The 13,700-nt window shown below is 43.1% G+C and overlaps 1 protein-coding gene across 3 annotated transcripts in view; it reads left to right on the top strand.

Annotated features, from left to right (window-relative positions):
- The window catches only part of PRKAR2A (protein kinase cAMP-dependent type II regulatory subunit alpha), a 102,995-nt gene that overhangs the window by 68,715 nt on the left and 20,580 nt on the right, over positions 1 to 13,700 (top strand). For 2 of the 3 annotated variants that reach the window (XM_033206571.1, XM_033206567.1), the window contains one exon: positions 3,864 to 4,017. The exons of the other annotated variant lie outside the window; for it this stretch is intronic. In XM_033206571.1, the coding sequence (XP_033062462.1) occupies positions 3,864 to 4,017 (154 nt within the window). The remainder of the gene's footprint in view (positions 1 to 3,863; positions 4,018 to 13,700) is intronic. 3 annotated transcript variants of the gene reach the window in all.

The raw sequence follows: 13,700 nt of genomic DNA, 5'->3' as shown, positions 1-13,700 counted from the left end.
GAGCCATTTTAGAGCAGGGCAGGCTCCCAGACGGATCCAAAAATGACTTTAGATAGCAGGCGAGGTGACTGTCTTGGGATTTATGGTGGTTAGAAGGTGGGCTTAGGTGAGGGTACTCTTACACAGGGGCTGGCATTTGTGTTGATTGAACTCCCCATCAGCACCAAAGGAGGGAGCACCCAGGCTTTCTTATCAGCTTGCCCAGATATGGGGCAGAAGAGGAAGGGTTTGAAAGCTGTCAACAATCAAACATCAAAAATGGAGTTGAGTAATGGAGTTATCTTTACATACTTTTTTTTTAATATTAAATCATACATTGTTGTGTGATTTAATTTTTTTAAATCTGTTTTAAGCATGTCAGGGATTATAGTATTATTCTGTTACTATTATTACTATTTTGAGATAGAGTCTCACTCTGCCGCCCAGGCTGGAATGCAATGGTGTGATCTCGGCTCACTATAACCTCTGCCTTCCAGGTTCAAGTGATTCTCCTACCTCAGCCTCCTGAGTAGCTGGGATTACAGGCACATGCCACCATGCCCAGCTAATTTTTGTATTTTTAGTAGAGACGAAGTTTTACCATGTTGGCCAGGCTGGTCTCGAACTCCTGACCTCAGGTGATGTGTCTGCCTCAGCCTCCCAAGGTGCTGGGACTACAGGTGAGCCACTGTGCCCAGCCATACTCTGTCATTATTATTTTATATACAGGCATGAGCCACCACACCCGGCCTCTGTCATTATTTTTAATGACTCCGTGATATAGATAGAAACATGTATTTGACCCATCTCCTATTATTAGCAGATGAAATTACTTATAGTTTTCACTATTATAATTATTACCTGGTGAAATCCCTGCAATTAAACCTTTTGCAGTATTTTTGATTATCTCTTTTGGAATGACTAGAAATGGAATTGCTGTATCAAAGGGTCTTTTTAAGGCGTTTGCTATATGTTCTAATTGTCTTGCAGAAACTGAAAAGTTTATGTTTCCCTCAGTGGTATGTTGAAAGTGCCTATTTCTGCAAATGCTTGTCAGTTCTGAATTTTTTGTTTTTTTAGCAATTATTGCCAATCAATAGATAAATAATTGTATCGTTGGTGTTTTTTTTTTGAGGCAGAGCCTCTCTCTGTCGCCCAGGCTGGAGTGCAATGACGCAATCTCGGCTCACTGCAACCTCCGCCTCCTGGGTTCAAGTGATTTTCCTACGTCAGCCTCCCAGGTAGCTGGGATTACAGGTATGCACCATGACGCCTGGCTAATTTTTTTTTTTTTTTTTGAGACGGAGTCTCGCTGTCACCCAGGCTGGAGTGCAGTGGCCGGATCTCAGCTCACCGCAAGCTCCGCCTCCCAGGTTCACGCCATTCTCCTGTCTCAGCCTCCGGAGTAGCTGGGACTACAGGCGCCCGCCACGTCGCCCGGCTAGTTTTTTGTATTTTTTAGTAGAGACCGGGTTTCACCGTGTTAGCCAGGATGGTCTCGATCTCCTGACCTCGTGATCCACCTGTCTCGGCCTCCCAAAGTGCTGGGATTACAGGCTTGAGCCACCGCGCCCGGCCTGCTTTCTTTATTTTAATCAGTTGTATCCTGATTTTCAAGAGACTGTGAAAGAAAACCCATGCACTCATTTCAGTATCTACAGCAAAACATTTGACAAAACTCAACATCTTTTTGTGATGAAAATGCTCAGTAAACTAGCAACAAAAATGACTTCCCCTAACTAGACTAAAGGCATTTATTAAAAACCTACAGCTAACATAGTATTTAATGGTGAAAAATTGTGTTTTACTTTTTTTTCTTTTTTTTTTTTTTTTGAGACAGAGTCTCACTCTGTCGCCCAAGCTGGAGTGCAGTGGCGCGATCTTGGCTCACTGCAAGCTCCGCCTCCCAGGTTCACGCCATTCTCCTGCCTCAGCCTCCCGAGTAGCTGAAACTACAGGCACCCGCCACCACACCCGGCTAATTTTTGTATTTTCAGTAGAGACGGGGTTTCACCATGTTAGCCAGGATGGTCTTGATCTGACCTCGTGATCTGCCCGTCTCGGCCTCCCAAAGTGCTGGGATTACAGGCGCGAATCACCAGGCCCGGCCGAAAAATTGTTTTTTTCTTACAACTCAGAATAAGGCAAGGATGTTTGCTTTCACCATTTCCACTTAATATTGTATTGGAGGTTATAGTCAATGCAATAAGGCAAAGAAAAGGAAGAGAGGGAGGGAGGGAGGCAAGGAAAAAAGGAAGGAAGAAAAAATGTGACATAGATACACAATGAAATACTATTTGACCATAAAAAAGAAGGAAATCATGTCATTTGTAGCAACATGGAGGTTGCTATATTAAGTTAAATAAGATAGGCACAGGAAAACAAATACCACATGTTCTCGCTCACATGAGAGTGCTAAAGAACACTGATATCATAGATATAGAGAATACAGTGATATATACCAGAAACTGAGAAGGGTGGTGGGTGGATGAAGAGAAGTTGGCTAATGGGTACAAACACACAGTTAGATAGAAGAGATACATTTTAATGTGTCTTTTTTTTTTTTTCCTTTTTGTGGAGACAAGTCTCCATACGTTGCCCAGGATTGTCTCAAACTCTTGGGCTCAAGCAGCCCTCCCAGTTTAGCTTCCTAAAGTGCAGAGATTACAGGTGTGAGCCATTGCACCCGGCAAGTTCTAATGTTTTATAGCATGATAAGGTGATTATACTTGGGTGACAATATTTTGCATATTTCAAAGTAACTATTAATAGAAGAGAGGACGTGAAATGATACCAACACACAGAAATGACATATATCCCAAGGTGATAGATACTCCAGTTACCCTGACTTAATCATCACCCATTCTATGCATGGAAAAAACACTCACATGTACCCCATAAATTGTGTAAAATATTATATATTATTAAAAGAAAAAAGATTAGGCTGGGCATGGTGGTTCATACCTTTAATCCCAGTACTTTGGGAGGCTGAGACAGGAGGATTGCTTGAGCCCAGGAGTTCCAGACCAGCTTGGGCAACATAGTGAGACCCCATCCCTACAAAAATAAAAAAAATTAGGTGTGGTGGCACACGTCTGTGGTCACAGCTACTCAGGAGGCTGAGGTGAGAGGATTGCTTGGGGCTGCAGTGAGCCATGATTGTCCCTCTGCACTCCAGCCTGGGCAACAGAGCAACAACCTGTCTCAAAAAGTGTGTGTGTGTATATATATATATATAATTTTTTTTTTAAGTAAAGATGGGGAGGAAAAAAAAGGAAGGGGCATATAGATTGGAAAGGAAGTATTAAAATTGTATTTGTTTCAGGTGACATGATCCTCTATGTAGAAAATTCCGGCCGGGTGCAGTGGCTCACACCTGTAATCCCAGCACTTTGGGAGGCCAAGGCAGATGGATCACGAGGTCAGGAGATCGAGACCATCCTGGCTAACACGGTGAAACACTGTCTCTACTAGAAATACAAAAAAAATTAGCCAGGCGTAGGGGCGGGTGCCTGTAGTCCCAGCTACTTGGGAGGCTGAGGCAGGAGAATGAGAATGGCGTGAACCCGGGAGTTGGAGCTTGCAGTGAGCCAAGATCCCTCTGCTGCACTCCAGCCTGGGCGACAGAGCGAGACTCCATCTCAAAAAAAAAAAAAAAGAAAAGAAAATTCCAAGAATGCCACAGAAAGGCTACTAGAATTAATAAGTGAGTTTAGCAAAGTACACAGTACAAAGTCAAAATACAAAAATATGTTGTTTTTTGTATACTAGCAAAGTTCCTTTGGAAATATCTTAAAACAACATTTTCTTTTATATGTACCTGCCAGTTCTTAGCATTTATTATCAGAAGTAACTAATGAAATTATTTTTTGTCATTCTTCTAGGGGAACTTACGACATTTTAGTAACAAAAGATAATCAAACCCGCTCTGTTGGTCAATATGACAACCGTGGCAGTTTTGGAGAACTAGCTCTGATGTACAACACCCCGAGAGCTGCTACCATTGTTGCTACCTCAGAAGGCTCCCTCTGGGGACTGGTGAGTGAGAGAAATTGTTCCCCTTGTAAGGCACAGTATTAATTCCCTTTCTGTGTCTCTGTCCTCGGGCTGTTGATTTACACTATATCTTACAGTCAATTATCTGAAAGACATGGATATTATAAAATTATCAACTTTTTTTCTCAAATGAAATCACATTTTAAAGACATGAAAGAGCACTTTAGGCCTGGGCAGTGTCTCATGCCTGTAATCCCAGCACTTTGGGAGGCTGAGGTAGGCAGATCATGAGGTCAGGAGATAATCCTGGCTAACATGGTGAAACCCCCATCTCTACTAAAAATACAAAAAAATTAGCTGGATGTGGTGGCAGGTGCCTGTAGTCCCAGCTAGTCGGGAGGCTGAGTCAGGAGAATGGCATGAACCCAGGAGGCAGAGCTTGCAGTGAGCCGAGATCACACTGCTGCACTCCAGCCTGGGCAACAGAGCAAGACTCCATCTCAAAAAAAAATAATAATAACACTGTATTGTGACATCCTGATGTTAAATTAAGAGTACTCCTGAAAGAGATACAGTGACTTACGTGACTGAAGGATAGGTCACGCACTTGGGACTCAATGAATGAAAAACTTGAGAATAGATTTGTATAGGGGAATAATAAATAATGGGAGGCCAGGCGTGGTGACTCACACCTGTAATCCCAGCACTTGGGGAAGCCAAGGCGGGAAGATCACTTGAGGTCAGGAGTTCGAGACCAGCCTGAGCAACATTGTGAAACCCTGTCTCTACTAAAAATATGAAAATTAGCCAGTCATGGTGATGGGTGCCTGTAGTCCCAGGAGGCGGAGGTTGCAGTGAGCCAAGATCACGCCACTGCACTGTAGCCTGGGCGACTGAGCAAGACTCCATCTCAAAAAATATAAAACAAGGCTGGGCGCGGTGGCTCAAGCCTGTAATCCCAGCACTTTGGGAGGCCGAGACAGGCAGATCACGAGGTCAGGAGATAGAGACCATCCTGGCTAACACAGTGAAACCCCGTCTCTACTAAAAAAATACAAAAACTAGCCGGGTGAGGTGGCGGGTGCCTGTAGTCCCAGCTACTCGGGAGGCTGAGGCAGGACAATGGCCTAAATGTGGGAGGCGGAGCTTGTAGTGAGCTGAGATCCGGCCACTGCACTCCAGCCTGGGCCACAGAGCGAGACTCCATCTCAAAAAAAAATAAATAAATAAAACAAAATAATAAGCCTTGGTGCCAGCTACTGGTTCAGACCAAGATGGAATAGCCCTATACCATGCTAGTGTTCTCACTTAAAAACACACACACACACCACTCTGGACACAATATAGCAAACATAGGAAGACCCTGAAAGGTGGAAAGAAGGCAGACTATCTAGGGACATTGGGGCTTGAGGAGAGACATGACAGTGAGTTCCTGGGTTCCCATATATCCCAGATGGGGTGCTGGAAAAGCCTGAAATCCAGATCTGCCAACAGGTACATTCAACAAGAGCAAAACTCCATCTCAAAAGCAAAAACAAAACGAAAAAAAAAAGAACAAACAAACAGAAAATCAGCTGGTGTCAGCTAGGATATAGAAGAACTTAACACCATTAATTAACAAAAGCTATGTGAAATTTCTAGAACACTGCACACAGCAACAACAGAATGAACATTTTTTTCAAGCCTATTCAACCAAATAGGCCATATCTTGGAATATAAAATAAAACTTTAAAAATGTGAAAGATTGGCCGGGCGTGGTCGCTCACTCCTTTAACCCCAGCACTTTGTCCAAGTGATCTCGTTGTTCAATTCCCATGTATTGGTGAGAACATGCGGTGTTTGGTTTTCTGTTCTTGTGAAAGTTTGCTGAGAATGATGGTTTCCAGCTGCACCCATGTCCCTACAAAGGACACGAACTCATCTTTTTATGGCTGCATAGTATTCCATGGTGTATATGTGCCACATTTTCTTAATCCAGTCTGTCACTGATGGACATTTGGGTTGATTCCAAGTCTTTGCTATTGTGAATAGTGCCGCAGTAAACGTGCATGTGTCTTTATAGCAGCATGATTTATAATCCAGTAATGCAATGGCTGGGTCATATGGTATTTCTAGTTCTAGATCCTTGAGGAATCACCATAATGTTTTCCACAATGGTTGAACTAGTTTACAATCCCACCAACAGTGTAAAAGTGTTCCTATTTCTCCACATCCTCTCCAGCACCTGTTGTTTCCTGACTTTTTAATGATTGCCATTCTAACTGGTGTGAGATGGTATCTCATTGTGGTTTTGATTTGCGTTTCTCTGATGGCCAGTGATGACGAGCATTTTTTCATGTGTCTGTTGGCTGTATGAATGTCTTCTTTTGAGAAATGTCTGTTCATATCCTTTGCCCACTTTTTGATGGAGTTGTTTGTTTTTTTCTTGTAGATTTGTTTGAGTTCTTTGTAGGTTTTGGATATTAGCCCTTTGTCAGATGAGTGGATTGCAAAAATTTTCTCCCATTCTGTAGGTTGCCTGTTCACTCTGATGGTAGTTTCTTTTGCTGTGCAGAAGCTCTTTAGTTTAATTAGATCCCATTTGTCAATTTTGGCTTTTGTTGCCGTTGCTTTTGGTGTTTTAGACATGAAGTCCTTGCCCTGCCTATGTCCTGAATGGTATTACCTAGGTTTTCTTCTAGGGTTTTTATGGTATTAAGTCTAACATTTAAGTCTCTAATCCATCCTGAATTAATTTTCGTATAAGGAGTAAGGAAAGGATCCAGTTTCAGCTTTCTGTTTATGGCTAACCAGCTTTCCCAGCACCATTTATTAAATAGGGAATCCTTTCCGCATTTCTTGTTTTTGTCAGGTTTGTCAAAGATCAGATGGCTGTAGGTGTGTGGTATTATTTCTGAGGACTCTGTTCTGTTCCATTGGTCTATATCTCTGTTTTGGTACCAGTACCATGCTGTTTTGGTTACTGTAGCCTTGTAGTATAGTTTGAAGTCAGGTAGCGTGATGCCTCTAGCTTTGTTCTTTTGACTTAGGATTGTCTTGGCAATGTGGGCTCTTTTTTGGTTCCATATGAACTTTAAAGCAGTTTTTTCCAATTTTGTGAAGAAAATCATTGGTAGCTTGGTGGGGATGGCATAATATAAATTACCTTGGGCAGTATGGCCATTTTCACAATATTGATTCTTCCTATCCATGAGCATGGTATGTTCTTGCATTTGTTTGTGTCCTCTTTTATTTCACTGAGCAGTGGTTTGTAGTTCTCCTTGAATAGGTCCTTTACATCCCTTGTAAGTTGGATTCCTAGGTATTTTATTCTCTTTGAAGCAATTTTGAATGGAAGTTCATTCATGATTTGGCTCTCTGTTTGTCTGTTACTGGTGTATAAGAATGCCTGTGATTTTTGCCCATTAATTTTGTATCCTGATACTTTGCTGAAGTTGCTTATCAGCTTAAGGAGATTTGGGGCTGAGACAGTGGGGTTTTCTAGATATACAATCATGTCATCTGCAAACAGGGACAATTTGACTTCTTCTTTTCCTAACTGAATACCCTTTATTTCTTTCTCTTGCCTAAATGCCCTAGCCAGAACTTCCAACACTGTGTTGAATAGGAGTGGTGAGAGAGGGCATCCCTGTCTTGTGCCAGTTTTCAAAGGGAATGCCTCCAGTTTTTGCCCATTCAGTATGATATTGGCTGTGGGTTTGTCATAAATAGCTCTTATTATTTTGAGATATGTTCCATCAATACTGAATTTATGAGAGTTTTTAGCATGAAGGGCTGTTGAATTTTGTCAAAGGCCTTTTCTGCATCTATTGAGATAATCATGTGGTTTTTGTCTTTGGTTCTGTTTATATGCTGGATTACGTTTATTGATTTGCGTATGTTGAACCAGCCTTGCATCCCAGGGATGAAGCCCACTTGATCATGGTGGATAACCTTTTTGATGTGCTGCTGGATTCGGTTTGCCAGTATTTCATTGAGGATTTTTGCATTGATGTTCATCAGGGATATTGGTCTAAAATTCTCTTTTTTTGTTGTGTCTCTGCCAGGTTTTGGTATCAGGATGATGTTGGCCTCATAAAATGAGTTAGGGAGGATTCCGTCTTTTTCTATTGATTGGAATAGTTTCAGAAGGAATGGTACCAACTCCTCCTCCTTGTACCTCTGGTAGAATTCGGCTGTGAATCCGTCTGGTCTTGGACTTTTTTTGGTTGGTAGGCTATTAATTATTGCCTCAATTTCAGAGCCTGCTATTGGTCTATTCAGGGATTCAACTTCTTCCTGGTTTAGTCTTGGGAGAGTGTAAGTGTCCAGGAAATTATCCATTTCTTTTAGGTTTTCTAGTTTATTTGTGTAGAGGTGTTTATAGTTTTCTCTGATGGTAGTTTGTATTCCTGTGGGTTTGGTGATGATATCCCCTTTATCATTTTTTATTGCATCTATTTGATTCTTCTCTCTTTTCTTCTTTATTAGTCTTGCTAGTGGTCTATCAATTTTGTTGATCTTTTCAAAAAAACAGCTCCTGGATTCATTGATTTTTTGGAGGGTTTTTTGTGTCTCTATCTCCTTCAGTTCTGCTCTGCTCTTAGTTATTTCTTGCCTTCTGCTAGCTTTTGAATGTGTTTGCTCTTGCTTCTCTAGTTCTTTTAATTGTGATGTTAGGGTGTCAATTTTAGATCTTTCCTGCTTTCTCTTGTGGGCATTTAGTGTTATAAATTTCCCTCTACACACTGCTTTAAATGTGTCCCAGAGATTCTGGTATGTTGTATCTTTGTTCTCATTGGTTTCAAAGAACATCTTTATTTCTGCCTTCATTTCGTTATGTACCCAGTAGTCATTCAGGAGCACGTTGTTCAATTTCCATGTAGTTGAGCGGTTTTGATTGAGTTTCTTAGTCCTGAGTTCTAGTTTGATTGCACTGTGGTCTGAGAGACAGTTTGTTATAATTTCTGTTCTTTTACATTTGCTGAGGAGTGCTTTACTTCCAACTGTATGGTCAATTTTGGAATAAGTGTGATGTGGTGCTGAGAAGAATGTATATTCTGTTGATTCGGGGTGGAGAGTTCTGTAGATGTCTATTAGGTCCGCTTGGTGCAGAGTTGAGTTCAATTCCTGGATATCCTTGTTAACTTTCTGTCTCGTTGATCTATCTAATGTTGACAGTGGGGTGTTGAAGTCTCCCATTATTATTGTATGGGAGTCTAAGTCTCTTTGTAAGTCTCTAAGGACTTGCTTTATGAATCTGGGTGCTCCTGTATTGGGTGCGTATATATTTAGGATAGTTAGCTCTTCCTGTTGAATTGATCCCTTTACCATTATGTAATGGCCTTCTTTGTCTCTTTTGATCTTTGATGGTTTAAAGTCTGTTTTATCAGAGACTAGTATTGCAACCCCTGCTTTTTTTTGTTCTCCATTTGCTTGGTAGATCTTCCTCCATCCCTTTATTTTGAGCCTATGTGTGTCTCTACACGTGAGATGGGTCTCCTGAATACAGCAAACTGATGGGTCTTGACTATCCAATTTGCCAGTCTGTGTCTTTTAATTGGACCATTTAGTCCATTTACATTTAAGGTTAATATTGTTATGTGTGAACTTGATCCTGTCATTGTGATATTAGCCGGTTATTTTGCTCGTTAGTTGATGCAGTTTTTTCCTAGCATCGATGGTCTTTACATTTTGGCATGTTTTTGCAATGGCTGGTACTGGTTGTTCCTTTCCATGTTTAGTGCTTCCTTCAGGGTCTCTTGTAGGGCAGGCCTAGTGGTGACAAAATCTCTAAGCATTTGCTTGTCTGTAAAGGATTTTATTTCTCCTTCACTTATGAAACTTAGTTTGGCTGGATATGAAATTCTGGGTTGAAAATTCTTTAAGAATGTTGAATATTGGCCCCCACTCTCTTCTGGCTTGGAGAGTTTCTGCCGAGAGATCTACTGTTAGTCTGATGGGCTTCCCTTTGTGGGTAACCCGACCTTTCTCTCTGGCTGCCCTTAACATTTTTTCCTTCATTTCAACTTTGGTGAATCTGACAATTATGTGCCTTGGAGTTGCTCTTCTCGAGGAATATCTTTGTGGCGTTCTCTGTATTTCCTGAATTTGAATGTTGGCCTGCCTTACTAGTTTGGGGAAGTTCTCCTGGATGATATCCTGAAGAGTATTTTCCAACTTGGTTCCATTTTCCCCCTCACTTTCAGGCATACCAATCAGACGTAGATTTGGTCTTTTCACATAATCCCATATTTCTTGGAGGCTTTGTTCATTTCTTTTTCCTCTTTTTTCTGTAGACTTCTCTTCTTACTTCGTTTCATTCATTTGATCTTCAATCATTGATACTCTTTCTTCCAGTTGATCGAGTCGATTACTGAAGCTTGTGCATTTGTCACGTATTTCTCATGTCATGGTTTTTATCTCTGTCAGTTCGTTTATGGCCTTCTCTGCATTGATTATTCTAGTTATCCATTCTTCCATTCTTTTTTCAAGATTTTTAGTTTCTTTGTGCTGGTTATGCAGTTCCTCCTTTAGCTCTGAGAAGTTTGATCGACTGAAGCCTTCTTCTCTCAACTCGTCAAAGTCATTCTCCGTCCAACTTTGATCTGTTGCTGGCAATGAGCTTCGTTCCTTTGGAAGGGGAGATGCGCTCTGATTTTTTGAATTTCCAGCTTTTCTGCCCTGCTTTTTTCCCATCTTTGTGGTTTTATCTGCCTTTGGTCTTTGATGATGGTGACGAACTGATGGGGTTTTGGTGTGGGTGTCCTTTCTGTTTGTTAGTTTTCCTTCTAATAGTTAGGACCCTCAGCTGTAGGTCTGTTGGAGATTGCTTGAGGTCGACTCCAGACCCTGTTTGCCTGGGTATCAACAGCGGAGGCTGTAGAAGATAGAATATTGCTGAACAGCGAGTGTTGCTGTCTGATTCTTGCTCTGGAAGCTTCGTCTCAGGGGTGTACCCCGCCATGTGAGGTGTGAGGTGTTGGTCTGTACCTAGTGGGGGATGTCTCCCAGTTAGGCTACTCAGGGGTCAGGGATCCACTTGAGCAGGCAGACTGTCCGTTCTCACATCTCAACCTCCGTGCTGGGAGATCCACTGCTCTCTTCAAAGCTGTCAGACAGGGTCATTTACCTCTGCCGAGGTTTCTGCTGCTTTTTGTTTAGCTATGCCCTGTCCCCAGGGATGGAGTCTATAGAGACAGGCAGGCCCCCTTGAGCTGTGGTGGGCTCCACCCAGTTCAAGCTTCCTGGCGGCTTTGTTTACCTACTTTAGCCTCAGCAATGGTGAGTGCCCCTCCCCCAGCCTCGCTGCTGCCTGGTAGTTAGATCTCAGACTGCTGTGCTAGCAACGAGGGAGGCTCTGTGGGCGTGGGACCCTCCCATCCAGGTGTGGGATATAATCTCCTGGTGTGCTGTTTGCTAAGACCCTTGGTAAAGCACAGTATTAGGGTGGGAGTTACCCAATTTTCCAGGTGTTGTGTGTCTCAGTTTCCCTTGGCTAGGAAAAGGGATTCTCTTCCCCCTTGTGCTTCCCAGGTGAGGCGATGGCTCACCCTGCTTCACCTCTTGATGGTCGGGCTGCACCAGCTGACCAGCACCGATTGTCTGGCACTCCCCAGTGAGATGAACCCGGCACCCCAGTTGAAAATACAGAAATCACCCGTCCTCTGTGTCGCTCGCGCTGGGAGCTGGAGGCTGGAGCTGCTCCTATTCGGCCATCTTGCTCTGGGCCAAAAACCAAATTTTGTATTTTTAGTAGAAATGGAGTTTCACCTTGTTGGCCAGACTGGTCTCGAACTCCTGACCTCAGGTGATCTGCCCACCTCAGCCTCCCAAAGTGCTGGGATTACAGGCAAGAGCCACAGCACCCGGCCAAATAACCCATTCTTGGATAATCTCTAAGACAAAGTTTCAGTGAAAATTGAAAACTGTATATTGAGCTGTAAAACCACCTGCATTGTGACTTGGGGTATGAGGATTAAATACATGGGCATAAGAGAAGCGACTCCCTTAGTGCCTGCTACAAGGTGGGTGTTCACAGAATGATGGCACAAGCTCCCTATGGCCATGGTGCTACTCACCACCCCTCTTTTCCTGAGACTTCTTTTCCTAAGACTCCTGTTCTTTCTATTTCCTTGCCTTTGGCAGTCATTCCTCCTCTCCTTGCTTTCTTGATAGGTCAGTGACCTATCAAGATGTCCTTTTGGACTCTACTTTTCTCCTGTTCATTCACTTGCTTTGCAAGCCCAGACTTTTCCAAAGCTTCAATATCACCTCTAGGAAAGTAACTCACAGAAGGTCCTCTTCAGCCTTCTTCCTTGGACCTCACAAGGCCTTGAAAATGCCTTCTGAGGTGGAAGTAGGGAGGATCTGGTGTCGTCACTGAGTTTTCCAAGTTGGATCCTACATTCCTGCTTTTATAGTGGGCAGCTGCCATCATGGCCCCTATACTTAGTCTCTTCTGCTTTCTCTTGCTTTATTGAAAGTCAGTAGAAGGTTTCCTGGGAAATTCCTGCAGTCACTGGAGAGAGTAGCACTCCTTTTGTCTTTTGAACTTCAGGGCTGTTTGCTTGCCTCTGAGCACTTGCTGCCTGTGGGAATTTCCTCTTCAGTGCTCGATTGGATGCTTCTCAAAGGCTATGTTGCTGTCTGGTGCTTTTTTTTAATATTCTCCACAGCCGTAGGAACTAAATTTGCACCATATGAAAAGAGAGTTTTGGGAAGTGTTAAAGCATGCATAAAAAGGGTTAGAACCAGCTGAGTGTGGTGACTCGTGCCTGTAATCTCAGTAATTTGGGAGGCCACGGTGGGCAAATCACATGAGCCTAGGAATTTAAGACCAGCGTGGGCAACATGGTGAAACCCTGTCTCTACGAAAAATAGGAAATTAGCTGATGTGGCGGCACATGCCTGTAGTCCCAGCTATTTGGGACGTTGAGGTGGGAGGAATCACCTGAGCCCAAGAGGTCAAGGCTGCAGTGAGCTGTGATCATGCCACTGCACTCCAGCCTGCTGAGTGACAGTGTGAGACTCTGTCTCAAAAAAAAGTCACTTGCCAGGTGTAGTGGCTCATGCCTGTAATCCCAGCACTTTGAAGGCCAAGGCTGGTGGATCTCCTGAGGTTGGGAGTTCGAGACCAGCCTGACAAACATGGAGAAACCCTGTCTCTACTAAAAAATACAAAAGTAGCTGAGCATGGTGGCGATGCCTGTAATCCCAACTACTCCAGAGGCCGAGGCAGGAGAATCTCTTGAACCTGGGAGGCAGAGGTTGCGGTGAGCCAAGATCGCACCATTGCACTCCAACCTGGGCAACAAGAACGAAACTCCATCTCAAAAAAAAAAAAAAAAGTCACTTTAAGAGATCTTTGTTGTTTTCTCTTTAGTTAGAAATTTGTTGTTGTTGTTGTTTTTGAGATGGACTCTTGCTCTGTCGCTCGGGCTGGAGTCTACAGTGGCATGATCTCGAATCACTGCAACCTCCGCCTCCTGGGTTCAAGCGATTCCCCTGCCTCAGCCTCCCGCATAGCTGGGATTATAGGCATGTGCCAACAATACTGGCTAATTTTTTATATTTTTGGTAGAGATGGGAATTCACTGTGTTGGCCAGGCTGGTTTCGAACTCCTGACTTCAAGTGATCTACCCACCTCAGCCTCCCAAAGTGCTGGGATTACAGGCGTGAGCCACCGTGCCTGGCCGAAATATTGTTTGCTATTGCAGTTATACTAATCTTTGTAACACATATA

Source organism: Trachypithecus francoisi, unplaced genomic scaffold, assembly GCF_009764315.1.
Source record: "Trachypithecus francoisi isolate TF-2019V2 unplaced genomic scaffold, Tfra_2.0 Lachesis_group0, whole genome shotgun sequence".
Classification (NCBI taxonomy): Eukaryota; Metazoa; Chordata; class Mammalia; order Primates; family Cercopithecidae; genus Trachypithecus; species Trachypithecus francoisi.
This window is presented reverse-complemented; position numbering and strand designations above follow the sequence as displayed.